Source organism: Onychostoma macrolepis, chromosome 18 (assembly GCF_012432095.1).
Source record: "Onychostoma macrolepis isolate SWU-2019 chromosome 18, ASM1243209v1, whole genome shotgun sequence".
NCBI classification, from domain to species: Eukaryota; Metazoa; Chordata; class Actinopteri; order Cypriniformes; family Cyprinidae; genus Onychostoma; species Onychostoma macrolepis.
Genome location: NC_081172.1, coordinates 8981813 through 9008700, shown reverse-complemented (window position 1 = coordinate 9008700; position 26888 = coordinate 8981813). Strand labels below are relative to the sequence as shown.

The following is a 26888-nucleotide window of genomic DNA, read 5'->3' as shown; positions in this document are numbered from 1 at the left end:
CCCTCAAAGTCTGATATTTACGCTAATTACCTATTCTAATTTGCACTGCTGTAACTCTTCAAAGAAACCGACTGCAAAGTGATAAAAGTGATATGAAAGTAGTACTGGCATGTTGCCATGGGCAACAGCAATATACATCTTAGCAGCCATTAGTCAAAAATATCTGACCGCTCAATGCCACGGCTCAAATATTCAAGAGAGCTGTGTAATAAAAAGCAGGATGTATAGCCACAGGACTTGAATGAATTATTTAGTTTGAGCGTCTCTCTGAATGAATATACAGTATGGTGCAGTGCAGCCTTTAGGAGCTCCGATCCCCTCACTGTCAGCTATTTGTCCCACTAGACACAGAAAGAAATGGACAGGACAGAACTACAGAGCCATGCCAAACACACAGACATAAACACACTTGCACTTTTAACATCATCCCATTACAGGCTGTGACTCTTTTTAGCAAATGCATTTCAGCAAATAGTGTGTCATTCATATTTAATGTTGATGCTTTACTGTCATCTTCATCTCACCGTCTCACCACAAGGTCAAGGTCAAGGAAATTGGTGTTAAAACTATAATGACAAAAAGGCACTAAAGAGGTTGAAAATATAATGGTTTTTGAAAAATATGGGATAAATCATTCAAATTTTCGTATTTTTGTTTATTTGACTCTGTTTAGATTATCATACTTTGAACATCATACTTAAATTTAACAATTCATAGTTTTATGTATTTTCCCAGGAAATTAACTATAGTTAACTATCAATTCTATATGTCTTGAATAAAAATCTAACAATATTGTGTTAATTTGGCAAAAAATAATAAAATAAATTAATAAATTAAAAAGATAAAATTCACTCAAGTAAAAGAAAAGCAGCTGGACACATATGTGGCTGATCTAGAACAGATATCTTCCATGTGAAATGGCTATAACTATAGTCAAAACAAGACGTTGGTCTGGAACACTGGGAGATCCAGAAACAGCCTTCACAAACAGAAACATAATCAAAACTTTTTAGTAGACAAAAGTTGTCTGCTCCTCACATAGCTCAGTGGGCACCTTTTATCTCCTACCTAAAGAAATAGGTGGAATCTGTCTGCACGCGTTTGATGGATGATACAGATCCGGTTTTAATGGGCCTTGAGAGAGAAAGCAAAGAAATGAGAAAGAGAAAGTAAGTGAGGAAATGAGAGAAACAGACAAACCAAGAGAGAGAGATAAAGATAAAGAACAAGAGTCCGAGACAGAATGAGAGAGTGCAATCAAAAGAATGAATCTGAGGTCACTGGAGAAAGCAAAAGGAAGAAGTGAAGAATAGCGGGGATCCATTAGAAAAATATGCAGCTGTGCTAACCGTAAGGCAGAACTCAACTCCGGGGTCCGAGTGGGCATCGGAGAGCTGTATCTGATGCCGGTCATTTTTAATGAGGCAGCGAGGGAACTGAAAACCAGAGAGCACGGCATGATACGCATGGTCAGGGCAGAACAAAGCCCAGATGAAACCTCCAGCTAACTATGGAGCATCTAAACTGCATTACACCAAGTTAAGATGAGGATTCTAAGAAAAAAAAAAAGAAAAAAAAAGGGGGTTTTAATTTTATTTTTTGTATAAAGGGACATAAAACACAGTAAAAACCAGCTAATTAATAAAAACAGCTAAGAATTGTAAATAACATTACACTGTATGGAATTGTACTGTAAAATACTGTCAAATGTATGATTTTCACTAGTAGAAACTATAAACTACCATGTTATTTACATTGAAATACAGTACAAGGACGTTCCTAGAAATGCCTGGTGTGATCCATCACATTGATTAAGTTGTAAATATATAACATATTACATTATTTTAATGTCATTTAGTTTGTTGTCTTTGTGTGCATGACCCTGCAATTTCTAAAAATACATTTAATTTATTTTGAATTCATTATTATGTTTATTTTATATATATATATATATATATATATATATATATATATATATATATATATATATATGTCAGATTGAAGCTCTGGATATTTGAAAGTTTTAATTCTGTCCTTTCCATTTGTAAATATGTAAAGGAAACAATTGACAAAAAAAGTCCTTAAACTGTGTTTTTATTTAATTATTTTAAACTTTAAACTAGGAAAATAAACTCTGTTGTTAAATGAACTTGAATTTTAATACAGACAAGTTTAAAAAAGTACTTTTAGTTACTTTTATAATGACATTCAGCGAAACTTGGTAAGTCCAGGATACCTGAAATAAATTTGTAAGTTGAAAATATTTAATATTCTAAGTATATACAACATAGTTGGAGTCATAGTAAAAAGATAATTTAAGTTGGGTAAGTTGAGTGAACAAAATATTTTTACAGTGTGTGTATCTTCTATACACAAGTATTGGCCATGTATTAAAAGCCATTTACGATGAACTCTGATTCAACATGTGGTTTTGTATAGTGCCACCTCTATTACTATGGTGGCTATCAGTACATTTTAAATCAAAAAAAGCTTATTTTGGTAGATCAAGCAGCTTGGCATTAACATTATATCACTTCTTAAAATATACGGTTATAAATATGCCACAAAAATTGTTGCTGGAGTTTTTTTCAACCTGGTCTCATGGCATAAACGTACCTGGGTGCACTTTTTAGCGAGACCGTTTTTATGTACCTTACTGCACGTTTCGCCGCAGTTTCAAAGAGAAATGTCCACTGAGTGGTGCTAAAACACGGGTTCAATACGTAAACCCTGACACGTTTTTATTACGTTGATATAGGTATGTATTGCTGCTGTGTTTTTATTACGTTGCTTCAGGTACGTATTGTGGCGAATTCAGAAATCAGAAAGGACCGTTGCTAAAAATGTATGCTCTATTGTGTTGGAAATATGCCCTACACCAAACCGAACCCTAAACCTAGCCGATAGGCTTGACAAATGCAAAACTGATATAAAAACGCATTTGTTGATGCAACCATGCTATTTGAACTTCCTTATGTGCCGATTTGAACCGTTTTGTCGAACCGTAGTTACACGGGATTCGAACCGGAGCTCCTCACCTCTCAAGTACGTCTCCGTACTCTGTGAGCTACCGAACAAACCTACCATCTATGAAAACCCATAGATATGAAGCTGGATATGTGTGATGCTAACGTTCAAATGCATCAGTTTTACAATTAATATTGTTTTGACGTCATAACATGATATTCTTCAAGTAATTGTGAGAAAATTACGCTTTATTAATCGAAACTCTGTAAATTTGTGTGAAAAGGAATAAAACGCATCGGAATTTTACTGCCTCTAGTGTTAATTTCTTTAGGAAACTGCAGTGGTATGTACTTATTGGTACTTATTTCGCGTCTCGCTAAAAAGTGCCCCCAGGTACGTTTATGCCATGAGACCAGATTGTTGTTGTTTTTTTTTTTTTACAATGAATTTCTGGCAACCACATCTGCCAGTTTTTTTTTTTTTTATAAATCGCAAGTTTCACAGGATTTTTTTTTACAGTGTGGGGTCTAAGTGAACTCTCATTAATAATAGAAATGAGACAGGCAACATGTGGAATTGAGGCCCCTGGGGGCAAGCAGCGGCTAACCAGCACTCTCATCTATCATCCATCTGGACTGTCACCAGAGCTGTCACGTCTACAGTGAGAAAAGAGGGAGAATTTAGGAGTCATTGCCTTGTCTGTTGTACACCAAGTACTTTCAGATTGCGTCACATTTGTCCATAACAGGTGACAGTCCGCTGCCAAAAAGCATTTGAAATGTGAACGTGCTTGTGGGTGTGAGCTCATGAGGATCATGCAATGTAAACTGCAAATCTTGAACAGTATTTTAAGTCAAACGTAAACTAAAATATATAGGATCAGACTTTTACTACAAATCTTGCATCAGAAATAACCAAGGAAGCAGTCCCTAAAACCATTAATGAGTGGAAAAAGTCACTACAAAGCGAAAGCTAGAGGGGTGAATCTCATTAAAACATGTCCAGGGTCACATTTCACCCCAAAATCAAAAGAAAAAATATTTAGCACAAAGAAAATGAGGTCTATTTTGAGGCCATCAATATTTTTTTTCCATTGCAACATTATTTTCATGAATTTTAAGCACAGGTTTTATGAGATTCACGAGCTAGAGTGGTGAAGGATATAAAAGGAGCCAAAGGTATTATGGAGATCAGGTTTGGGAAAGAGCAGCAAAAGGGCAGCAAGAAAATGAAAGTGTGCAGAAGGAGAAAGAGATTTAGACTCACTGAAGAGATCTCGAAAAGGAAGAGCTTAGAGATGATGACCCTGCGGCACTGTTTCAAGCTCTATAAGACCATCTCCTTACTGAGTTTTCACCTTGTTATGTGTCATTGACTGTTCTGTCAGAGCCCAGTAAGGATGGAGTGATTGAGGGATGGGGAGGGGACCCGACTGACTGTCAGATTCCACTGCTGATTCAATGAGAGAGAAGCCCCTGCTGAGACCAGACTCCAGAACCGAGGGTCAAAGATGAACTCGTGAATTTATAAAAGCGCCTCACAAATAACTAGCAGACACAGCCACGGCCGGACACTAAAGAACTAAAGAGCTTTCCTGCACTAATGGATGAGCTGTATGAACTCCTGACTCAAAGTAAAGTGAGACGGATATGTGCAGAGTGAAAGGGGAAATGGCTCTTTTAAAAATGTGAAAATGTGAGTGGTGCAATGCATATAAAAGTGCAAGGATGTGGTTGCCAAGGCGTTGCTATGGGGTTTCTGGTTGCTAGGGCAGCAAAAATCCAATTATCAGACTCAATTCAGTTTAGTCAAATCTTCAGATCTGCAGTTTGAAGTTATATATAAATGCAAAAGAAAAAGAAAGAAGAAGAAGAAGAAAAAAAAAAAAAAGATTTATATTAGGGATACACCGAAATGAAAATTCTGGGCCGCAACCGAAAAAAGTCTTTATGCACTTGCCCAAAATCCAAATTTTTTATTATATAAAATAAAACAATGAGACTTTTTAATTTAATTGTACTGAATGAAAATACAAGCCAATAAAATAACCACACTGTTATTCAACACAAAATTGGTCAGAAAATATATTAATATTAAACAATCAATATATTATTTTTATTCAATTCTATTCAACAGAATCCGATTTCATAGTTTTTTTGACTAATTATCCAAATAATTTACAGTCTGTAAATTGGGTTGCTACATTTTCTCCCCATTTTATCATTTTCCAGGGGAAAATCCTAAGTATGATTGCTTATAAAAGTAATTGCACAATTGCAATACAATTTGAAATATATTTTAAATCCGTGGCATAAACAATGCAGGACTTGTTACATGCCAAATAGTGATACCTGAAGTAGAAAGAAGATGGAAATGTGAGCAATTAATTCCTGCTGTCTGAGATTATATTTCACATAATTAAACATTTACACAATATTTGCACAGAAGCCTATATATATATAAAAATAAAATAAAAAATCAAAACACGTTCAGTGGGAGGGAAAGAGGTAGCAGGGAGTCTTCCAAGGATCTGTGATATATTCCATGTAGTCTTAATAATTAATGTAAGCGTCTTACAGCAGAAGTGTGAAGCTATCACCTAACAATTATGTCAAGTATTCACAACACAGTGGGAGCTCCAGGTGGGCTTTTCATATATACGAGTCAATCCACACTGCTGCAAAGCTGAAGTGTGCACACATGAACACACACGATTACAATGTAACACAGATATTTGGATACAACTGAACTCTGCCTTATGCAATTACATCATTGGCCAAACGGTATCACTTGGATGCATGTACTTATTAAATTGCAATTTGACTTAATTGGACACACACCAGGGTGCTAATGAAATGAGTATCAGAGCTGAGACCCCAGTAAGAGGCCACACTTGAGTGACCACAATTCAGCTCTGCGAGGCACAGATAACAGCACCTGCCACTCCTCTGCCCACAAGAAACTCACTGAGCATGCTCAAACAACCATTTCACTATATTTAATGACCTGGTTTAATTTACTGGGACCACCAAAGTGTCACTTTTGCAGTGACACTTGAGTGACACTAAAAAAGTGAGCTCCACTGCATTAGATTATAAAATAACCAAGCAAGTGACATCTGCAAACAAATCACACATGTCTGTTTCTCAACAAACTTTATGTACTACATAAAGCCCCCAAATCATGTTCCACATGTTTCCACAAGAGGGCTCTCTGTTCTAATCTTTAATGTCTCATTATTATAATTTAACAAAATGTAATATATATATATATATATATATATATATTTATTTATTTATTTTAATCCTCTAAATGTCTGGGATCCACTTCAACCTAGATAAAACAATCAATCAATAAATAATAATTAAATAATAAATAAGACATGCCCGTGATATTAGGCCTAAATACATCAAAAACTGGGGGGGGTCAGTAATTTATTATTATTATTTTTTAATTAATACTTTAATTCAGTTAGATCTTTTAATTTAGCAAAATCTTTAAATTGATTAAAAGTGACAGTAAATACATTTATAATATTAAATATACTGTAAAATAAACTGTCCTTTTAACTTTCAGAAAATAATCCTTAAAGTGTAACAGTTTCCACAAAAATAAAAGTTTTTGAACAATAAATTAGCATATTAAAATGATTCTTAAGTATCATATGACACTAAAAGCTATAAAATTTAGCTTTGTCATTACAGCAATAAATTACATTTTAAAATATATCATAATAGAAAACAGTTATTTTAAATGGTGATAATATTTTACAATATTACTGATTTTACTGTATTTTTGATAAAAATAAATGCAGTCTTGGTGAACCTAAAAGACTTCTTTATGTCAAAAACAAAAACAAAACAATCATACCAACCACAAACTTTTGAACGATAGTGTCAGATCCAAGCTGTGGGGTGAATATAGTTTTGTCATAATGACAGTAATAAATGTGCTAATTATTGTGAAGCGGCAACGCAGTTTTGCTAAAATATGTGTAGATATACTCTGAAAAGGCCACTAGAAGAAAAGTATTCTGTATGAAATGGAACTGACACAAACTCCAGGGCAAAGCACGTTCGCATTTAAAGCACACTCTAAAACAACAGATGAAACAGATTGGACATTGGCTTCCTTAATTCGTTCTTCTAAAGGTCACACTGTAACACCTCTCGCTCTCAACATCTACAAATTCATGTCAAGACAACAACAGTAGAAATCTAATGAACAGCCTGAGGGCAATCAGTGTGAGTCGATGCAAAATCATTCATAGCTCGCAGCGATAAACAGACCCAAGCTTTACATGTGATCTTACATATTTCCTGTAACTGACAACAGAAACGTGTGAGGGTACATCATACAGCACATATACAAAAACGTATATGTTAATTGGTCACTTTGAGCATATACCGTCAAAAATGCACGTGTGTGTGTTTTTTTGAAGATTTGTTCTTGCAGCCTGACCGCTTGTGTGTGTGTATGTTTGTGTGTGTGTGTGTGTGTGTGTGTGTGTGTGTGTGTGTGTAGGTGTGAAGGTATGCAGGGACAGGTGGACCGTAGGTCGCACATAGCCTGCGGGGTAGTCAGTGATTAAAGAGGGTCTCACATGACGTCTAACTTTCAGAGGGAGGACCCAATGTCCGTGCTATTCTGGGTCCAGCACACACCCCACACCCTTCCCGTCTGTCCCTGCTGTAACCGGACACCTTAACTGCCATTCAGGCAAACCCGTTGACACACACAGTTCCTCTATCAAACCGGATGTTCAGCACTCAAACTGCTGTTAGCAGGCACACTAGGGGGAGCTGATATAAGAAAAACTGTTTTGTTGAAGATCAGAAAACAATCGGAAAACACACTTTACAGAAGCTAACTGATATAGCAAATCCTTTTCTACACCTTACAAGAATAAAATCAAGTCAGTAAAAATTCCACCCATTTGGATTACAGAGGTTTAACAAACTAATAAACTTAAAATGATCGATATTTGTCAGTCATACATACAGTGGTGGCCAAAATGATCAGAACACTATAGTATTTTCACCAGATGAGTTATTTCTTCACCAAGTGAGTTATTTATATCTTTTGCTGTAGTGTGTCAGCAAGAAATATCAGTTTACATTTCCAAACATTCATTAATTGTAATAATTCGGCGAAATTTTTGTTTGCAGAAGGAGTCTGACGACAGCCAGTGCTCCACACAGAGATCTGATCTGATCATCATCCAGTCTGTCTGGAATGACATGAAGAAACAGAACAAACTGAGACAGACTAAATCCACAAGAACTGTGGCAACGTCTCCAAGATGCTTCAAGAAACCTACCTGCAAAGCTACAGTACTGTTAAAAGTTTAAGACACTTGTGTAAACATGCTGTAAAATGAGGATGCTGTCAAAAATAATGTCATAAATAGATTTTCTTTATCAATTAACTTCTATTAACTAAATTAAATCAACATTTGGTGTGACCATCCTGTGTGTTTAAAGCACTTGTGCATAGTTTTTTAGGTTTTTGCAGGCATTTGCAAAGCTGAATACATAAGCTTTCTGTTGATGTATGGTTTGTTAGAATAGGCCAATATTTGGCCAAGATACAGCTATTTGAAAATCTGGAATCTAAGGGTGCAAAACAAAAAAATCAAAACAATGAGAAAATCACCTTTAAAGTTGTCCAAATTAAGTTCTTAGCAATGCATATTACTAATCAAAAATTAAGTTTTTATATATTTACGGAAGGAAATTGACAAAATATCTTCATAGGAACATAATCTTTACTTAATATCCTAATGGTTTTTGGCATAAAAGAAAAATGGTTAATTTTGACCCACACAACGTATTGCTGGCTATTTATACCTGTGCTACTTATGACTGGTTTTGAGGTCCACCCCTCAAATATTATTTTGAGGGGTGATATTAGGGATGTCACAACATTCAAATTATTCTTTGAGATCAATGACAATTAAATTATACCATATAAAAACTACAAATAACTTTTTGTAAATTAAACCATCTGATTTTCATTCCAAATAAATTTGTCATTAAAAAGTATTTCTTTGAGTTCCACCAAAATATTCAAAAAAATGTTCCCTCATGATTTCCCCTAAAACTGTCAAAACTCAAGTTTAGGTTTCTCATTATAGAGAGAGGAAGCTTCCCCCCACCGTTAGCATTGACTGATTTATTTCATAAGTTAATCATGGACTCACCTCAAAAATACAGTCAGCTGACTTTATAACAAAGTGTAAGAGCGAGCTGCAGCCTCCAGCTCAATCAATCAACATGACAGGTAAATTAGGGCTATGTCTGATTTCACATTCAATTTTCTAATTATTACAACATAGTAAAATGTTATCTTCCAAGCTCCCTCCCCGACAGTGATCTCATAAAAAATATGACTTCAGATTGACTTTTCCCTAGCAAACCCAGAAAAAGCCAATCAACTGGAGCCTAACTTTATCATAAATCAATTCTGTGGAAGAGCGAAGAGGAAATTAAACACAGTTTGCACCCTGATCCACGTGACACCAATATTCTCAGACACTTAACATCTTCATTATAAATGAATATGGGACTAGACTAGCGCCCCGGGCAATGGGTAACATTTATGCGATTTTAATCCCATCTACATGACAGAAGACAAGGAGTTGATATCTGCTTAATAATATTCTCACATGCTGAAGTTTATATACAATTCACATGACCTCAGGCGTTAATATAACACTTGCACACTGTAAGGCCGTTGCAATCATTAAAACTGGTACCTTACAAACTTCTACTTTCATATAAATGTTAAAAATTTATGAGATAACCAAATATTAAACCAAGTAGTATTTACAAGTAGAAAAAGCACAGTTGTTAAGTAAAGCATTTCACACGACCGCTGGACACAGACTGTTTAATGTGATTACCTGTGATGTGGTGCTGTTTAGTACTGACACGGTTGCTGCTCTGGATGGAACAGCACAAATGTAGCATAACCAACATGGTGAGAATCATCACCACACTCTGCAGGAGCAAAGGGAGCTCGAACTGCTTGCCTATCCTGCAAAACAAAACAATAAATGCTTAATTAAAGGTAAAGTGTGCAAAAGCTGTGAGAAACCTCTAGAGAAACCAAACAGAACTGCAAAAATAACAAATGTTTCCAAACAGGTTTCCCAAACAGTTCTCGCATTTTCTTGGCCAAACAAATGGAAAGCCCCACCCCAAACACACACCATTGGTTAAGCCATTGTTGCTATGTAAGGCTGCTTCAGACACTCAAATATGGTTAATTTTGAAAGCCACAGAGCTGAAAATGTTTATACTTTTGGGGGAAAACAATCTATGAATGGCTTAATTAAAGTTGTCTTTGCACATAAAAGTAATAGTTCACCCAAAAACAAAAGGCAGCGGCTATTTGCACCAAGTGTAAATAGCAATTAGATGTTATTTACACTAAGTGCAAATAGCAATGGATTCTATTTACACCAAGTGAAAATAGCAGTATTTTTTTAAAGATATGCTATTTACACTAAGTGCAAATAGCTATAGATTCTATTTACACTATGTTAAAATAGCAAGATTTTCTACTATTTACACTACTTATTGCAAATAGTGGCAATTATCTGCACCTCAGTATTGTAGTACATTATAAAACAGTACGCAATAATAACGTATTAAGTGTAAATTATAGTTTTAATTCAAATTATTAACTGGATGCCACCTTATTGGGACAATAAAGCCCTCCCTACATCTACCCTAACCCTACCCAATACTCTTATTTTCAACTTTTTGATTATTTCCTTCATTTTTACTTAAAATAAATTCCTTTCTGATGCAATATGAGATTTGAAAAAAGAGAAAAAAATGTTTGGCAAAAGGCGGGCTGGAACTCGTGTCTATCACGTCAAAAAGCATGCGTCTTACCATCTATGCCACTGAAACCGATGTTGATTTAATGTCTTTTTTTAGTGTTGACTAACTCAATCACACCTTAGTGGGCGGAGTTAGTGTAAATAGCCTTTGCCAACAAGACGGGCTATTTGCACTTAAACAAAAATGTAGATAAGGCGTGGATTACTTGATGTTTCTATCAGGAGTTTGAATTATCATTCTGACGGCACCCATTCACTGCAGAGGATCCACTGGTGATCTAATGCTAAATTTCTCCAAATCTGTTCCGATGAAGAAACAAACTCATCAACATTCTTGGATGGCCTGCAGGTGAGTAATTGCAGAGTAATTTCTGCAAGTGTTAATTTTTTGGGATGAACTATTCCTTTAAAGTCACAATGTAACTGAAGCAAAGAGTTCTTCCGCATTGTGAAAAACAAAAGTAGGGCGGGGCTTGGCTCCACCGGTCGCTGATTGGATGAAGGCAGATCTGAGTGCAAACTTGCAGTCAAATGTAAAAAAATTATTTGAGAATGGCATATATCATGTGTTGTTTACCGGAGAATTGAGTTATGACATTGATTAAAAATTACAAGTTCAAAAAACTGTTTAAAAATGAGACCCATGCATGAATTAATTGCTTACAATAAGATGAGCAAGATGCATTTAGAAAATAAATGGGTTAGAAAATTTCCTTTAATTTATTTTTACATTTAATAAAAAAAAAAAAAAAAAAAAGCAATTTGAAACACACACACACACATATAACCAGAATATACATGAAACTGCATTATAAACTGATATTAAGTATAACTGCCTTTACTGATTAGATTTGTTCTTGTTTATTTTACTTTGATTTCCACATTGGCCTCTAAGCCATTAATCAACTCTTAACTGCTGCAGTAACATTAACTCTCCTCCACTCACCAGAAGAAAATGCGAAGTATATTAGCAACGAGCAGCACCAGACAGACTCTTGTTGAGAATCCCTCTGCGTTATTGGTCCTCTGGATCTCCTGGTACTGGGGGACATAGGGAACTGCACCTCCAAACACCATCACTCCAGAAGCAAGCCAGGAGAGCAGAGTCCATGAGCTCTCCATGTTCTCCTCTGACCCCTGCTCCATCGCTTAGTCCTTCTCAAACCACTGTCTTTATACTCCCATCCCCTGCAAGAAGAGGATAGGACACTTTTACATTTGATCACAAATACAGAAAGTGCAATGCAATGTAGTCAAGATTAAATTATCTGTCTGCTAGCTAAAAGATTCTAAAACTAATAAAAGAGGCATATATTGCTGCAACAAACCCTTACAACACCAATAAAAGCAACAGTGCCACCTTCAGTAACCTTAAAGCTACCACAGGAACAATAATACCTACAATATAAACACATTGTAAATTATTCATGTGGACCTTTCTGGACATAAAATCCAATGAGGGGCCATTTTCACAGTAGTCAGGAACAAGAGTTGTCTACATGCTGCCACCCATTCTGACGGTATCTCAGCTAAACAGGACGTTTGTGCTCACAGGAGGACTGTGCACCAAAAGATAAGGCTCCTTTTTGTTTCTGACCAGAAAACGTCACATCAAAAGAACAGGCTTTAGAATACACTGCTGAGAAGTTTTGAAACAGTTTTGAGCTTACTTTGCAGCATCAGTTCCCCAATTCAGCGCAAGTCTTTGGACAGACGTGTTTCCTGAGGGTGTGAATATTCTTTAAAGGATGTAAGAAAAGGTTTGTGATGCAAGAATGTGTCATCTATAACAACAATAATAAGGCCTACATTTAATTTTTTTCGGACTAATTCGGATATCTATTTGATCAACAGCATTACTGGCCCAAACACAAAAAATGTAAATTAAAAGTAATTTTTATATGGATTTAAATTGTAATTTTATATTGTGTATAGTTTTAAATATATATAATTGTGACACTGTCTGTGAAATCCAGGCTAAAGTCTCAAAATCTAATTATGAGATAACAAGCATCAAAATTTGATTTCAACCATTAATTTCAATATGATTTCAATCTTTGACATGGTCTTACTCAGTCAATATTAAAAATATCAAGGTTGCATTTTCACAGAATGTTCTTTACCTTATGAAGGATGATGTTATGCAGAAAATAGTAAATCACCAAAAAATGATTTTAGCTGGGTTTTCACAGGCATAATTTCACAATTATAATTTAAGCAAAAAAAAAATATTAATATTAATTTCAAAAGCTCTTAAATAAATAAATATACATATATTTATTTATTTAAGAGCTTTTGAAATTAATCTCATATAGATTCATTTTAAAAAACACTTAAATATTTATAACATTATTTACATATATAATTTATTTTCCATACAATGTTAAGTTCTCTTTGCAAAAATAATACAACAATAGTTGGAAATTAAATATAAAATAATAGTTGGAAGAGTTATTATAATCAGAAATGCCAAGACAGCCATAAATCCATAAACAATATTGCATTATGATTAAAAATTATTAATTGGATCCTCATCTGTTCAAGTTATAAACAAATGGTAAATAAAAATGAGGGGAAAAAAAACATATGAAACATTTAATTTCTATTTTATTCTATTTTATTTTAATTGACCTTTAATTAAATAAAACAGACAGTATAACGTTAAACATATAAAACTACATAAAAAATTATATTGAGAAATGCTCTTCATCAAACAAAAAGTGGCCAAAAGAAAAAAGGCAAATGGCATAGATGGCAAAACATTACAGATTGGTTTGTCATTTTCCATTTTCAGCTGATTCTTGTTACCAAGACTATCACAAGTCACTTTCAACAAAACATTATCTGTTAGCCAGTTAGAAGACTCACTAGCTGACGTGTTGATGGCTGACAAGGAAAATTTGCAACCAAATTGCACATAAAAAAGTGTGCAATTAAGCCATAAAATGCATGAATATGAAAAAGAAAAACAAACCCTAAGTCTAAAGGTCCTGCAACATTTTAAAGGAGATTTTGTGGGTTTAAGTGATCGGATTAGTAAGGAATGTTTCCTAGTCCCCATGAAGTCACTGCTCATGACCTCTATAGTGGAGGACTAGCAGTGAAGTTTGCTTGCTGAGAACTGCTACTGTACATAGAGGTGTTGCATAACTTCTGCATTCCGTAGGGGGTTGGGCTCTTCTGACATGTCTCCACCTCTCTCTCGTTTGTGTCTCCTACATGAACAGATGTTTAGATCCACACCTACTGTAAACAGATTTAGCTTTGCTGGACGTAAAAAGCCTATCATTTTTCTAGAATGGCAAACATGGGCATAAAATACATTTGGTATGCTTGAGGCACTTCATAATGCCATGTGCACGTCTGTCTTATGATCTTTAGAAACCGGATCCAGCAGCAAATTAAATTAAAATCCCATAACTTGGTTCCAGTATAAAGAATTGGTTTACAAAGAACGGGGTTGTCACTGCATTGCTTTTTTAACTTTTCTTTTCCTGCATAAACATACACTGTTTGACATTCCAGTCAGTCGCACTCCAATAACTGTTTTAAGAGCAACAAAGCCTCGTGTGAATGGCTACTAAGACTATTAGGCCTATTAGGGATGGGAAATCTGAATCATTTGAGTGAGTCGATTCTTTTGAACAGCTCGTTTCAAAAAAAGATTCAGTGGTTCGTTTACGTCATGTATCACAAGATCTAAAGCTTTTTAATAAACCATGTATGCATTATTGTATTTTTAAATTAAGTTTTAGTATTAGCCTAAAAGAGTTTAATCATGTGACTCAGTCTAGTTTTTCGCAGCCGTGATTCAACTCATAAAATGTAAATTAGAACCCTAAATATAGGTTGATTTGAATTTACAGTATTAAATAGTAAAATTTACCACAATGCGGTGTGTTTTTTTTTTTTTTTTTAAACCACCATACAATCGAGTCGTAAAGAATCGTCTGTTTTGTTAGTTAATATTTCAGCTATTTGGCTATTATTGCAACTTTTTTGACTTATTAGTTTAATCCTCATTTACTTTAAACGATGTATAATTTAAATCATGGCTTCTCGGTTCATAACGAATCGGACATATCCGAAAGAGTACAGCCTATAACCATCATTTCGAGGCAGAAAAGGTTCACTCCGACCCACTCGGTTAATTCGAGAAACCTAAACTTTCAGTTTTATCCTTGAACGACATTGTCCGTACCCGTTCTATGAACCTTTTTTTTTTTTTTTTTAGGAAAAAGATCCGAATCAAAAGAACAATTCGTTCACAAACAGGACATCGCTATCATTACAAGGATATGGACAAACATGAATCCGGGTGTGCATATTTTATCGACTTGTTCAATATCAAGCGAACCTGATAAATCAAAGTGAATATTAATGCAGTATCGCGTGCAAGAACTCTCCGATCAGCAGTTAAACGCAATGCACAAGAACACCATGGTGCTTTTCGCTTTAAACGCTAAACTCAAAACTCTTTATGCATATTCAGCAGAGTTTCGCGGCGCAGGTTTCGCTTTACTGTAACGAAACAGCTTGATATAGCCTAACAGAAAGAAGTTGCAAAGAAGGGGGGAAAAAAAACTTAGGAAGTTAAAGCATACCTTGTTTCGGGCGAAGACTTGTTTGGCAACTATAATAGCAGCAGCACGCACACACACATACTCATGAGCATATGCTGTCTCATCTAGCCATCATCTAGTCTAAATCAGGCTGATGCAGTTTGGAGATGTGGGCTTGACCGCGCAGCTTTCATCGGTCTAATGTTACAAAGGGGAAGAGGAAAGAAAAACAAATAAACAGGGAACACCACGAGATCTTATCAAACCAAATTTGTTTGAGTAGCGATACTACTCCCATTGTCTTCCTTTTAATGTTTGTTATATCATTGGAACGGTAATACGTGATAACAACAAAACCACGTCCCTTTCTTGCAGACATGTAGAAATTTAATACAACCTTCACAACCTTTAAAAGTAATTTATCGTTCAATCTTTATTATTATTATTATTATTTACCCATTAACCTACTCTAAATTAAGCCTGTTTTTTTTTAAATTTATTATTATTATTTTTTTTAATTTGCCCAAAATATATAAAATGATAAAACAAGGACTTTCATAATCTCTGCTGATTCTACTACACCTTATGGAGCAAAAAACAAACTAAACAACTTTTCTTTTTTTTTAAATTCGCAACAAAATCAGATGAATTATTTAAATGAGGTCTGGCCTATCCTGCTGTAACCGGTCACTGGTTTTAATAGATGAAATGACTGTGCATCTTGTGTGAGAACTGCTCTGTTGCTGCGCGTCTGATCACGCCAGAAGTTGATTTGCCTGCCTGCAGCTGTGGGAATGTCTCACTGCGAGGTCTTTATAATCTCGCGATATTTGTCACGTCTTCGTGATTTATCCAACAGCTGATCATTAGAAAGCAAAGAGCTGGGAAGATACACAATTAAAAGAGGAATAGACATCTTTTTGCAGTTGTACTATCTATTTATTAAAGAAATATGGCAGAGACGGACCCAAAATCGGTGCAAGATCTCACAGCAGTGGTAGGTTTGATAATAAACGACATATTTGTGAGGTTAGCTAAACTAGGCTAATGCTAGGCCCTGTTTATCTGTTCTACTTGGATTATGATGCGACAAACTTTGTTTACTGTTAGATTAGACGGTTGTTGTGATGTAAACAAGGTGATTTATTTGTCATGTCTTGAATATATTTTTACACGTGAGATGAACTGAATGTTTCTCTCTAACAGGTGCAGACATTGCTGCAGCAGATGCAGGATAAATTCCAGACAATGTCAGACCAGATCATCGGGAGAAATATCCTTTCTTGTTTTTAGCACAGCTATAGACTTTCAACGAGGTAATATTAATCTCAGTGATACCGCCTTATTTTTAATGTGACCGTACGCTGTTTAGAGGAATTTAAATGAGGTTAGCTGTCATTTAGCAGATTCTTTATCATCTAAGATGGTGTTTCATTTTTGCATACATCTTAAGCAAATGGGGGCAAAATGCTCTGCTCAGGTGTTTCTGCAGGTCTTAAAAAGGCATTAAAGTATTCCACAAATTAAGGTCTTGAAAGTAATGGCATTGAATGTTGCATGCACTAAAATTATCTCAGTATTTTTGTCTTGTTTTCCCAATACAAATATCTAAAAATCTTTAAATGAAGATGCCTTTACTTGATGCAATGATGTTATTAAGTCTATTCTGAAAAATTGAACGGTCTCACTTTATATTAGGTGGCCTTAACTACTGTGTACTTACGTTTAAATTAATCATTTGGTACAATGCACTTATTGTGTACATGTTTTTACATTGTACTTATATTTTTAAAACACCTATATGTAATTACATTTGTAATTAATTTCTGTAATTACATTTAGAATTACACTGTAGAATTACACCCTTAAACCTACCCATAACACCAAACCTGTCCCTAACCTTACCCCACCTCAATAGCAGCGGAAGTGTTTTGCAATACAATATGAACACAATAAGTACATTGTACTTATTTTTTGATGTAAATACATAGTAGTTAAGGCCACCTAATATAAAGTGTAACCAATTGAACAAAACCAAGTATTTAAAATGAGAACAAATATCCATCAGATGGGTATGAAAACTGATTTTTTTAAACCAGTTGTCAAATACTTATTCTTTAATCAAACTCACTTAATTTTGATCAGTTTCACAGAAAATAACACTTCTTGTGTCATTTTGCTTCAAGCAAGAGTATCTTGATTTAAAAACTCCCACATACAAATCCCACAGATCTCTTCAGAAAAGCTCCACATTTTCATAGAACCAAAATTTACCACAACCACAAGATCTTCAAAATCCTATTGCCATTCTGTGATCATCAGGTTCACGAAACTATCTGCAAAAATCCAAACGCATAAATGCTTTAATCCAGTGCTGTGCAGGTTTACAAATACATACATTTTGTTTAGTCAAGATCTACTAAGCAGACATTGCTTTAGCCATGCACGCAGTGCCTTGATATGTGGATTTAAATGGTGGTAGTACCTGTACTTGGCTCCTGTATCTTCCTTAATAAGATCCACTTGATGAAATGAGCACTCGCATTGATGATCTAGAGAAGAATATTGCAGACCTGATGACTCAGGCAGGAGTGGAAGAGATTGAAGGGGAGAACAAGGTCAAGGAGGGAGATGCCTCCTAGTAGAGGTGCTTTCCATTTCTATCGATTAAACTATTTTAGTTGAAACCAGTTGTAAATGTTTGATTCTAAATGGTGATTTGAAATGCATTTCATTCTGGTATGCTGTATTAAAATGCACTGCCCTGATTCAGTGTTATCTTTCACAGAATCCTGAGTAGCAAAAACTATCAACACTCTTCAGGAGCAGCAAGATTTTCTCTATGGTGACTAACATATTTTGGTTTGATGTGATGCTTTTTTAATATTTAGAATTTAAAGTCAGTCCTAATACTGTGACTGTATGCTACCCTTTTTCTGTAAAGGATTACAAAGAACTTTTTAAAAATGACATCCAACTGTAGAACCGAACCCTGCGTTACTGTAATAGCACTAGCCCAAGTGCCAACCTAACACCATTCCTGTTCAAGTGAATTTGTTGTTGAATTAAAGTTGTTTCTTAAAACCTGTGTCCTCATCTCTCTTTACTGGTACAGCTCTTTTAAACCAAATTGTGAAGTCTGTATTAACACCACTATCGGTCATGGTTTCACCCTCTCCTCTCTAGCAGTTGCAAGTTAGTTAAATATAATAAAAAGGAACGCATGCTGACATGCAAAATCTCGTCAAATACGCTCAAGCTAAAACTAACAGGGTGAATTCTTGGAAATGTAAATAACATTGTTTATAATTGATCAATATGTAAGCTAGGTAAGATGATGATTAACACCTTTACATGCAATTCAAAACCATACTACTTTCAAGGTCTTAACGCATGATGCAGAACATCAATGACTTCAGCTAAAATTTGATTAAATCGCTTGATAAGATTTTTCCCCTCCAAGAAAAATGTATTTCTGAATCTGGACTCATGGAAAAAGGCTTGAAGGGATCTTGGAATTATCGTCATACAGAACTGTATCAGAATATTGTGTGTGTGTGTATATATATATATATATATATATATATATACACATACATACACATATACACACATACATATATACATTATATATATATATATATACATTATATATATATATATACATACATATACATATACATATATATATATATATATATATGTGTATATGCATATATATATATACATATATATATATATATATATATATACACACACATATACACACACACACATATATACACACACACACATATATACACACATATATATACACACACACACACACACACATATATACACACACACACACACATATATACACACACACACATTATATGTATATATATATATATATATATATACACATATATATATATATATATATATATATATAATATAATTTATTTATATATTTAATTTATTTATATTATTAATTTCCTTTTTCCTTATTTTGGGGTGAAATGCAAAAGAAAGGACTTCCCTACATAGGAAGAACATTTATTGAACTTTCTTAAAATAAGTTAGAACATTTGATTACACAATATAAAAACTGAACAATATAAAAGTGACAACAATAATCAGCAAAACGCTGCACAATGCACAGTTTCTATTAAAATGTACATTTGTATAAAATACTGAGGTCAATTGGAGAATGAACAAACCACGCTTAGAACACAAAGTCATGTTCAGTCATGTCAATAGCCCAGGCAAATTTATCCCTTAGGGTTTTGTTGTAAATTTTCTCCAGCGGCACCTCCATGTTCTTACACCTAGAAGCAGAAAATAAAGTAAAGAAACACTGGAAACATTCTCATATGAAATACAAAAAGACTTCCTGTGTAGCAAGTTTGTGTCATCACCAGGCCACGCTGATGCGTGGATCCAGGTAGTTGAGTTTGGAGGTGCTCAGGGCGACCTGTTTGTTCTCCTCTCGGTCTGTAGCCTGAACCTCCATCTTCAGAAGCTGTTCTTCACACCTCTGCACAGCTTTCTTCTTCTTCTCCACCACACTGAACACACATAAAATGCTTTTACATGTGAATATCATAATCATTTATAAAAGGATCCTAATAGCTGGAAGAGCAAATAAATGTCCCCTTTCAGAGGCCTGGAATGAGATACTGACATAAGCAGCTTGTTGTCTGAGCTCCCTTTGGCTTCTTTCTTGGCCTGCTTTAGCTCTTTCTTAGCCAAGTCCAGCTGCTCCTTCCTGCTGTCAATCTTAAAGAAGAGAAGAGAGAAAAACCAAACCTAATAAAACAATCATATTCAAATGCTTCTTTTAATTTTTTTTTTTCACTATTCAGTTTAATATCTCCAGTACCTTTGATTGCAGGGTAGCCATGGACTGTTCGAAGGTCTTTGGCGGCGCCCGCTGATGGTTACATAGAATTGCAACCGCACGGTTTGCCCTGTTGTAAGAGAGCAACTTCTCTGCCACATTATCCTTCACTGTAGTAAGAAAGACACATTAACACACACACACACACAGACAGACACACACACAGCAAGAGAGAAGTAAAAAGATTTGCTAAATAACAGCTACATTTAAATGTGGAAACTTTCTGCCGTTACATTCCTCCTCCAGAGTAAACGTCACATCCATTTGAACAAAATAACTATTACTATTTAAACAATTACTTATGATAAAGATTATTTATTTAACAAATCAAACTAAACTACATAAATAAGAAATGAGTAAGCCAATAATTCAGTGACCGATTCATAAAGACAGTTGCTTTGTTTCTGAATGAATCAGCTGTTTGAAAGAATCAGTTGAAGTAATGACTGAATGACTCATTTATTAAAACAGTGACTTGCTGCCACCTACTGGCTGTTTTAGTTTCCTATTTATATTATCATTTCTTTTCTTTTTTTTTTTCATTACTTCAATATTATCATTATTTATGCAATGTTGAAGCAATATATTTCTTTCTAAAGCTGCTTTTCTGTAATGTCTATTGAATGCTTTTTTTTTTTTCTGTTTAACACAACGACTTTAAATGATCTTTTAGGGGTTAATTTCTCAGCCAAAACTGCTGTGCAATTAATTAATCAGCACACCATGTAATTAATTAGATTAAAAGTTATTAATTAAATGCAAGTATATAATGTAAAAATACTTCCATTTAAACTTTTTTTTTTTGCATTAAATTTATTTTTCACTTTATAGTAAAGAGACTAGTGCTTAATTGTATTTTTTTTTATGACACGAGTGTTTATTCTCGAATTTTTTCTCGAAATTTAACAACTTTTTTCTCGTAATTTAATGAGTTTATTCTCATTGACTTTTTTCTCAAAATTTAACGACTTTTTTCTCGTAATTTAATGAGTTTATTCTCAACATTTCATTTCGACTTTTTTTCCTCGAAATTTAAAGACCTTTTTCTCGAAACAACTTTATTCTCGAAATGTAATGAGTTTAATCTCAGCATTTTATCTCGACTTTTTTCTTGAAATTTAACGCGTTTCTTCTTGAAATGTAATGACTTTAATCTCAAGATGGTTTTATTTTTTTATTATTGCTTGGCCCTAATCCTCTTCCGTACAATGATAAATATTTTTCATGAAAAATGTAAAAAAATAAAAAATAAAAAAAAAATTCGATTTATTTTCAAGGTCCAATTCTCGCTATTAACAAGCCATTAACTACGACTTTTGCCAAAATAAACTCCTAATTTGCTGCTTATTAATGGTTAGTAAGGTAGTTGAGTCAAGTTAAGTTTAGGTATTGGGTAGGATTAGGGATGTTGAATATGGTCATGCAGAATATTTTTTATAAGTACTAATAAACAGCCAATATGTTAATAATATGCATGATAAGCAACTAGTTAACTGTGAGAATTGGTCTCTATACTAAAGTTTTACCCAGTTACCTGCACTTTCGCCTGCATTGTTTGAGGTTCATCATAATTACAATTTTGCATGAAGGAAAAAAAGCAAAAACATAATTAAAATGGCTAGAAATTGATAATTACAGGGCCTCAAATAGGCTTCTCTGTAAATTTGTAAATTCCAAGCCAACATGAACACCACTTACACACACACAGAGCACATGGCACCTGATGGGCGAGACCCTGCCACACACTGAGCTGATTTAATTAGAGCTTGTAGCGGATGCAGAAAACAGATTTCCTCTCAGTGGCGATCCGACACCTCCACCCCAGCATTACACACACACACACATCACATACACACACTGCAGCACTCGCTCTAGAGATACTCGGATAGTTACACTACTCAACAAACACACAACAGTCTCATTAGCACAAACACACAATTCAGTAATTAATGAAAACAGCAAAGCTAGCGGCACAAACCAACTAGAATGCGATTGTCAAACAGTGTCCTAACCAGGCATGATGCAATAAAAGCAATATCTTCCATGTTAACAATGAGTTTCTGTCTTAATTCATGACCAATTCAAGCAAAGAGCTACAGTAAATTTTGTTAAGACAGCTGTATGTACACACACACACGCACAACAAACAATATATTTTTTTTCAATATAGGGTTTTCCTGAAGCAACATAAGAGCTCTTAAAGCACTGACTAAATCCAGATGTTTAAACTGTTCATAGCTACATTCTATGGTTTCTGGTTTAGGCTCTATAGATCTATGATTTATGACAAAGGAAAAACTCAACTTTGCAAACCAGAAATCACGTTCTGATTAATGTTATCATTATCTGATTAGCTGCTACTTCTGCTTACGGTGTAAAACTGAAGAACTACTGATGCAATATACACTTGAAGTCTGTGAAAAATTCCAAAACTTTGCACACAGTCAGCATGGTAATGGATGAAGGAGGGGCGGGGGTTTTTAGATACATGTTGCATTATATAAAATTTGAAACCTTTACAGTTAAACATAACTCTCCACAGCAATAGCACTAGACTTTGATGAGGAATGTATCTTTTAAACATTACCCCAAAAAATAAAGAAATAAAATAGAAATGAAAACAAACATTTAAACTAAATTGAGAAAAATAGAAACTGCACAATAAAGTAATAAAAAATGAAAACTATAATTACCCTGAAGGACAATCAGTAAGGCTGCACTGAGCTACGGACACAAACGCTAGTCACTTTTTCTTTTCGCAAAGTAGAAACTTTGTTAATTATATTGCTTGCATAAAGTTTGGACACACTAACAATATCCATATGTTCCTGTGGACTCACAGTTGTCAAAATGTACGTTGTTTTGAACACTCTGACAGCAATCCATATTGGCATCATATTCAAGCGTTTTAGCAAATGTTCCAACATGCATCAATACTGACGGCACGACTGAACATCTGGAAGTTGTACAAGTTTTCTTGATGTTGAATGTTAATTTAAAGTTTGATTGATAGAATGGAGGACAAAAACAGGAGAGAGAAAGCGAGGCAGAAAAACAAGACACTCACTGTTGCCGAGTTCTTTCAGCTGTTGCTGCAGTGTTATGGAGGCGTTGTATGTCCTAAAAACCTTTGCAGTCAATCCTGGCATGAGGGAACTCAGGTGTTTATTTAGCATTTGAGTCTGTAAAGGCAAAAACAAGACATTAATGGTAGCATTCAAACACCAACAAGGAGAAATCATCGCATTTTATTATCCAGCTTCACTGTAAACCACACACAAGATGGCGCTGTTGCCTTTATTGTCTAGAAATAAATACACACAAAATAGATGTCTAAGAGAGCAAATCTCAATAGGGCAATCTTTTTTTTTTCTTCTCTTCCAAAGATATCAGACATTTGTTCCAACTTCAATGGATTTGTGAGTGCAGGAGTATGGGTTGTATGTTCCAGACATAAAGAACACATAGTTATTAAATCTGACTAAGTCAACAAGATGCGTCTTAAAAAGGGCTCACAGATGAGCTATGCAACCAACAAGTTGTCTGATGTGCATCCACATCACACTCATTCGAAAACTTCTTAGCCCTTGCTCACATTTCCTTTACGACCAAAGTACTAAAAACATCCAAATATTTACTTCACAAACTGGTTTTGTGCGACCCAGTGGAATACAAGTACAGTCACACATCTGCATTCTAATGATGCTAGATGTGTTTTTAAAGATACTAAATGCTAATGACACCAGCTGTGTCCTAGCATGTCAACCGCTGCTAATGTTCAGCACACGCACTGCCATCTGATCAGACGTGCATGGCAAGACACTTGACACATGTTGAACATGTCGGACTGTTCGACACTGTTCACCAGGGAACACTGTGACATTTGGGCTAAGACACCCTGTGACTCAAAGGAACAGCAAAGAGTTTATGTGTGTGTGTGTTTAACTGAACTATACCTCTGGGAACACAACTGCTGCAAAATGTCCCTCAAATGTTAGCTAAACCTGACAAGCTACTTTTGGGGACATCCTCATAAAAATGACTAAATGTTTTTTTTAGCTCGACAGTTGTATTATAGGGATAAGACCATAATTAACAGACAAGCAGATTAGTTTGTATATAATTATTGTTAGCCTTTTTCATTATTTTTGGCCTTTTTGCCATTGTGTGGATTTGAATAAAGAGAGAAGAGACAAAACAACAGTGGAAAGTGATGAAGGAAATGACAATGCGGACTCAAGCCTCTAAGAAACACATTCAAATGTGCACAAAAAACAAAACAGAACAAAAATACAGAAATGACAATGCGGACTCAAGCCTCTAATAAACATTCAAATGTACACAAAAAAAAAAGAATCAAATAAAAAAAAAAAAAAAAATGTGCACAAAACAAAATGAAACGAAACAAAACAAAAATAAGAACAAAATTAAAGAATTGACCCAATGTGGACTCAAGCCTCTATGAAACATTCAAATGTGCACAAAACAAAACAAAATTAAACAAAACAAAATAAACAAAAAACAAAATCAGAGATGCAAACAGGTAAAGGGGAAAAAGGTCAGAACCGGGGGGGATGCACTACATGGAATTTTTATATTATATTTGTATATTTTTATAAGATATTTGTTTTACATGCTCACTTGTGGTTACTTTAAGGTATTTTTAAAAATATTTATTACCTTAGCCCCCAGTTTCACAGACAAGGCTTAAGCCTAGTCCTAGACTAAAATGTAAATCTGAGCTGTTTCAACTGAAAGAAACTTGCACTAACTGATCTTAAAACATGTCAGTTCCTTTGTTTTGTCTTAAGATGCACACCAGGGGCCTGTTTCATAAAACAAGTTTACCAAATAAGCCAGGTTTATTTCAGTTAGTCTGACGTATTGTGAATCATCCGTATTGTGAATACTGACGTATTGATTTGGTTCAAAATAAATCAGACTAACTGAAATAAGCCTGGCTTATCTGGTAAATTTGTTTTATGAAACGGGCCCCCAGTAATACTTTTTTCTAAGGCATGTTTATAAAAATCAGTTAAATGTCCTAATTGAACTATGGCCTAATCCTGGCTTAGGCTAAACCCTGTCTATGAACCCGGGCGTATATGTCCAAAACTTAAATTTTTCACAAAAACTAAATAAATTAATAAATAATTAAATAACATCTTGTTGCAACATTTTCCAAAAATCGAGATTGAATATATTTGGTCAAAATCCCAAGTTTTAAAAGATGAAGTGCTATGCAGGCTATTTAAGACAATATTGGCTGATTAGACGGCAATGCTGACTTAAAATACAAAAATGTTGGCCCTCTCTCTCTTCACCGTTCCCACAGACCCCAAATACATACAATATTACCCTTTTTAGACAGTTTAGTAAAGAGTAAAGAAAATACTATCAAATACTACAAAGCTTAAAGTGCCCCTATTGTGGGTTATGAAAGGTTCATATTTTGGTTTTGGGAGTCCCCAACAACAGGTTGACATGCATGCAAGATCAAAAAACACTTTCATTTTCTTATACTATGCATTTATTTTTACCTTATTTGCTCAACGACTCCCAAACAATTAATTTAACGATTAATTTTTCCTAACCCCTCCTTTGCGTGACGCTAATCTGCGGGGATTGGTCGATTTCATTTAAAGCAGTGTTTGTGAGCTTTTGATGCTCCAAAAGCGGCACCTAGTGGCAAAGAATGAATTTGCATTTTCATTCAGACCAATGCCAAAATCAAGTTTTTCTCAGGTCTGCGTGCGCAACAAGTGGTCGGGCAATATGCTAATGTTTCATGTTGACGTGGGATTCAGTTTAAAAACAACTCAAGTTTCAATGATTCAGAGTCCACTCTTTCTTTTGAGAGACAATAACTTTATACACGGTGCACTTTCAGATTTAAAACTCTGCAGGATGTTTTCATGCACTTAGAGCTGTGTTACACACCGCATGAAAGGTAATTTTCAAAAATCCATAATAGAGGCACTTTAATAGCAGCTGCCAAGTGGTTATCAGTCTTACTATTCCAATTCAAATAAGACCAGTCTACCTTTTCATAACTGAATATAAAAAGTTATGACCAGCCTGCAACCGGTCCCAGTTCTTTAATTACCGTTGTAAGGGCAACAAACACCAAATATATATTTAAAAAAAAATATGGCTTACATCCCTCTTTCAATTAAAGTTTATGGTATATTTTCTCCCATTTTATTGGTCTTACCAGACTTAGAAAAGTAATAAAACAAGTAATAGGCAAGTTAAATACTCCATTCTTATCCTCCTATACAAGCATTCTCTCATTAAAATGTTTCTATTTAGATAGCTAGGTAAATGACTGAATCTGACTGTGTGTAATATATAAAACAGCGTCTGTTCTGTTGAGGGTTTAGCCAAGTTAAAAGCACTTATTTTTTTCTGAGCATCATATATGCACACACTTAAGCACACAAGCTTAAAAGCACAGCAGCATGTAATAAGATTTGCAGCACTCTGTGGAAGAGGGCCGGTATTACTCTCTGCAGCATCCTCCCTCGTTCACCCCTTCGCTCGGCCTTTCGCCGAGTCAATCGGAAGAGCCCAAAGTACAGATTAACATTCTCCCTCCACGATGGCCCACCATTACCAACCT

The 26888-nt window shown here is 34.8% G+C and overlaps 3 protein-coding genes across 4 annotated transcripts in view; 1 reads left to right on the top strand and 2 right to left on the bottom strand.

Annotated features, from left to right (window-relative positions):
- The window catches only part of si:dkey-246g23.2 (solute carrier family 66 member 2), a 40825-nt gene extending 24756 nt beyond the window's left edge, over positions 1–16069 (bottom strand). Inside the window, exons 1-3 of the mRNA XM_058751953.1 lie at positions 15424–16069; positions 11766–12007; positions 9872–10005 (exon numbers count right to left, since the gene is read on the bottom strand). Of these exons, the coding sequence (XP_058607936.1) occupies positions 9872–10005; positions 11766–11965 (334 nt within the window). The 5' untranslated portion in view covers positions 11966–12007; positions 15424–16069. The remainder of the gene's footprint in view (positions 1–9871; positions 10006–11765; positions 12008–15423) is intronic.
- A 137-nt stretch (positions 16070–16206) lies between these two features.
- hsbp1b (heat shock factor binding protein 1b) lies at positions 16207–18467 on the top strand. Its single transcript, XM_058751954.1, has 4 exons — positions 16207–16378; positions 16588–16654; positions 17905–18028; positions 18170–18467. The coding sequence occupies exons 1-3, from the start codon at positions 16334–16336 to the stop codon at positions 18021–18023; spliced, it is 231 nt and encodes a 76-aa protein (XP_058607937.1). The 5' UTR covers positions 16207–16333; the 3' UTR covers positions 18024–18028; positions 18170–18467.
- Positions 18468–19429: 962 nt separating this feature from the next.
- zgc:173742 (DNA topoisomerase 1) overlaps positions 19430–26888 on the bottom strand; it is a 35211-nt gene continuing 27752 nt past the window's right edge. Inside the window, exons 16-20 of one of the 2 annotated variants that reach the window (XM_058750856.1) lie at positions 23334–23448; positions 20249–20376; positions 20051–20145; positions 19785–19934; positions 19430–19694 (exon numbers count right to left, since the gene is read on the bottom strand). In XM_058750856.1, the coding sequence (XP_058606839.1) occupies positions 19592–19694; positions 19785–19934; positions 20051–20145; positions 20249–20376; positions 23334–23448 (591 nt within the window). In that variant the 3' untranslated portion in view covers positions 19430–19591. The remainder of the gene's footprint in view (positions 19695–19784; positions 19935–20050; positions 20146–20248; positions 20377–23333; positions 23449–26888) is intronic. The other variant, XM_058750857.1, reaches the window with a different exon arrangement.

Bases quoted from the DNA above. Each gene is read 5' to 3' on its own strand.
- hsbp1b (XM_058751954.1), top strand. From the start codon at position 16,334: ATGGCAGAGACGGACCCAAAATCGGTGCAAGATCTCACAGCAGTG. The intron at 16,379-16,587 runs GTAGGTTTGATA...TCTCTCTAACAG, and splicing joins TGCAAGATCTCACAGCAGTG to GTGCAGACATTGCTGCAGCA. The intron at 16,655-17,904 runs ATATCCTTTCTT...AATAAGATCCAC, and splicing joins AGACCAGATCATCGGGAGAA to TTGATGAAATGAGCACTCGC.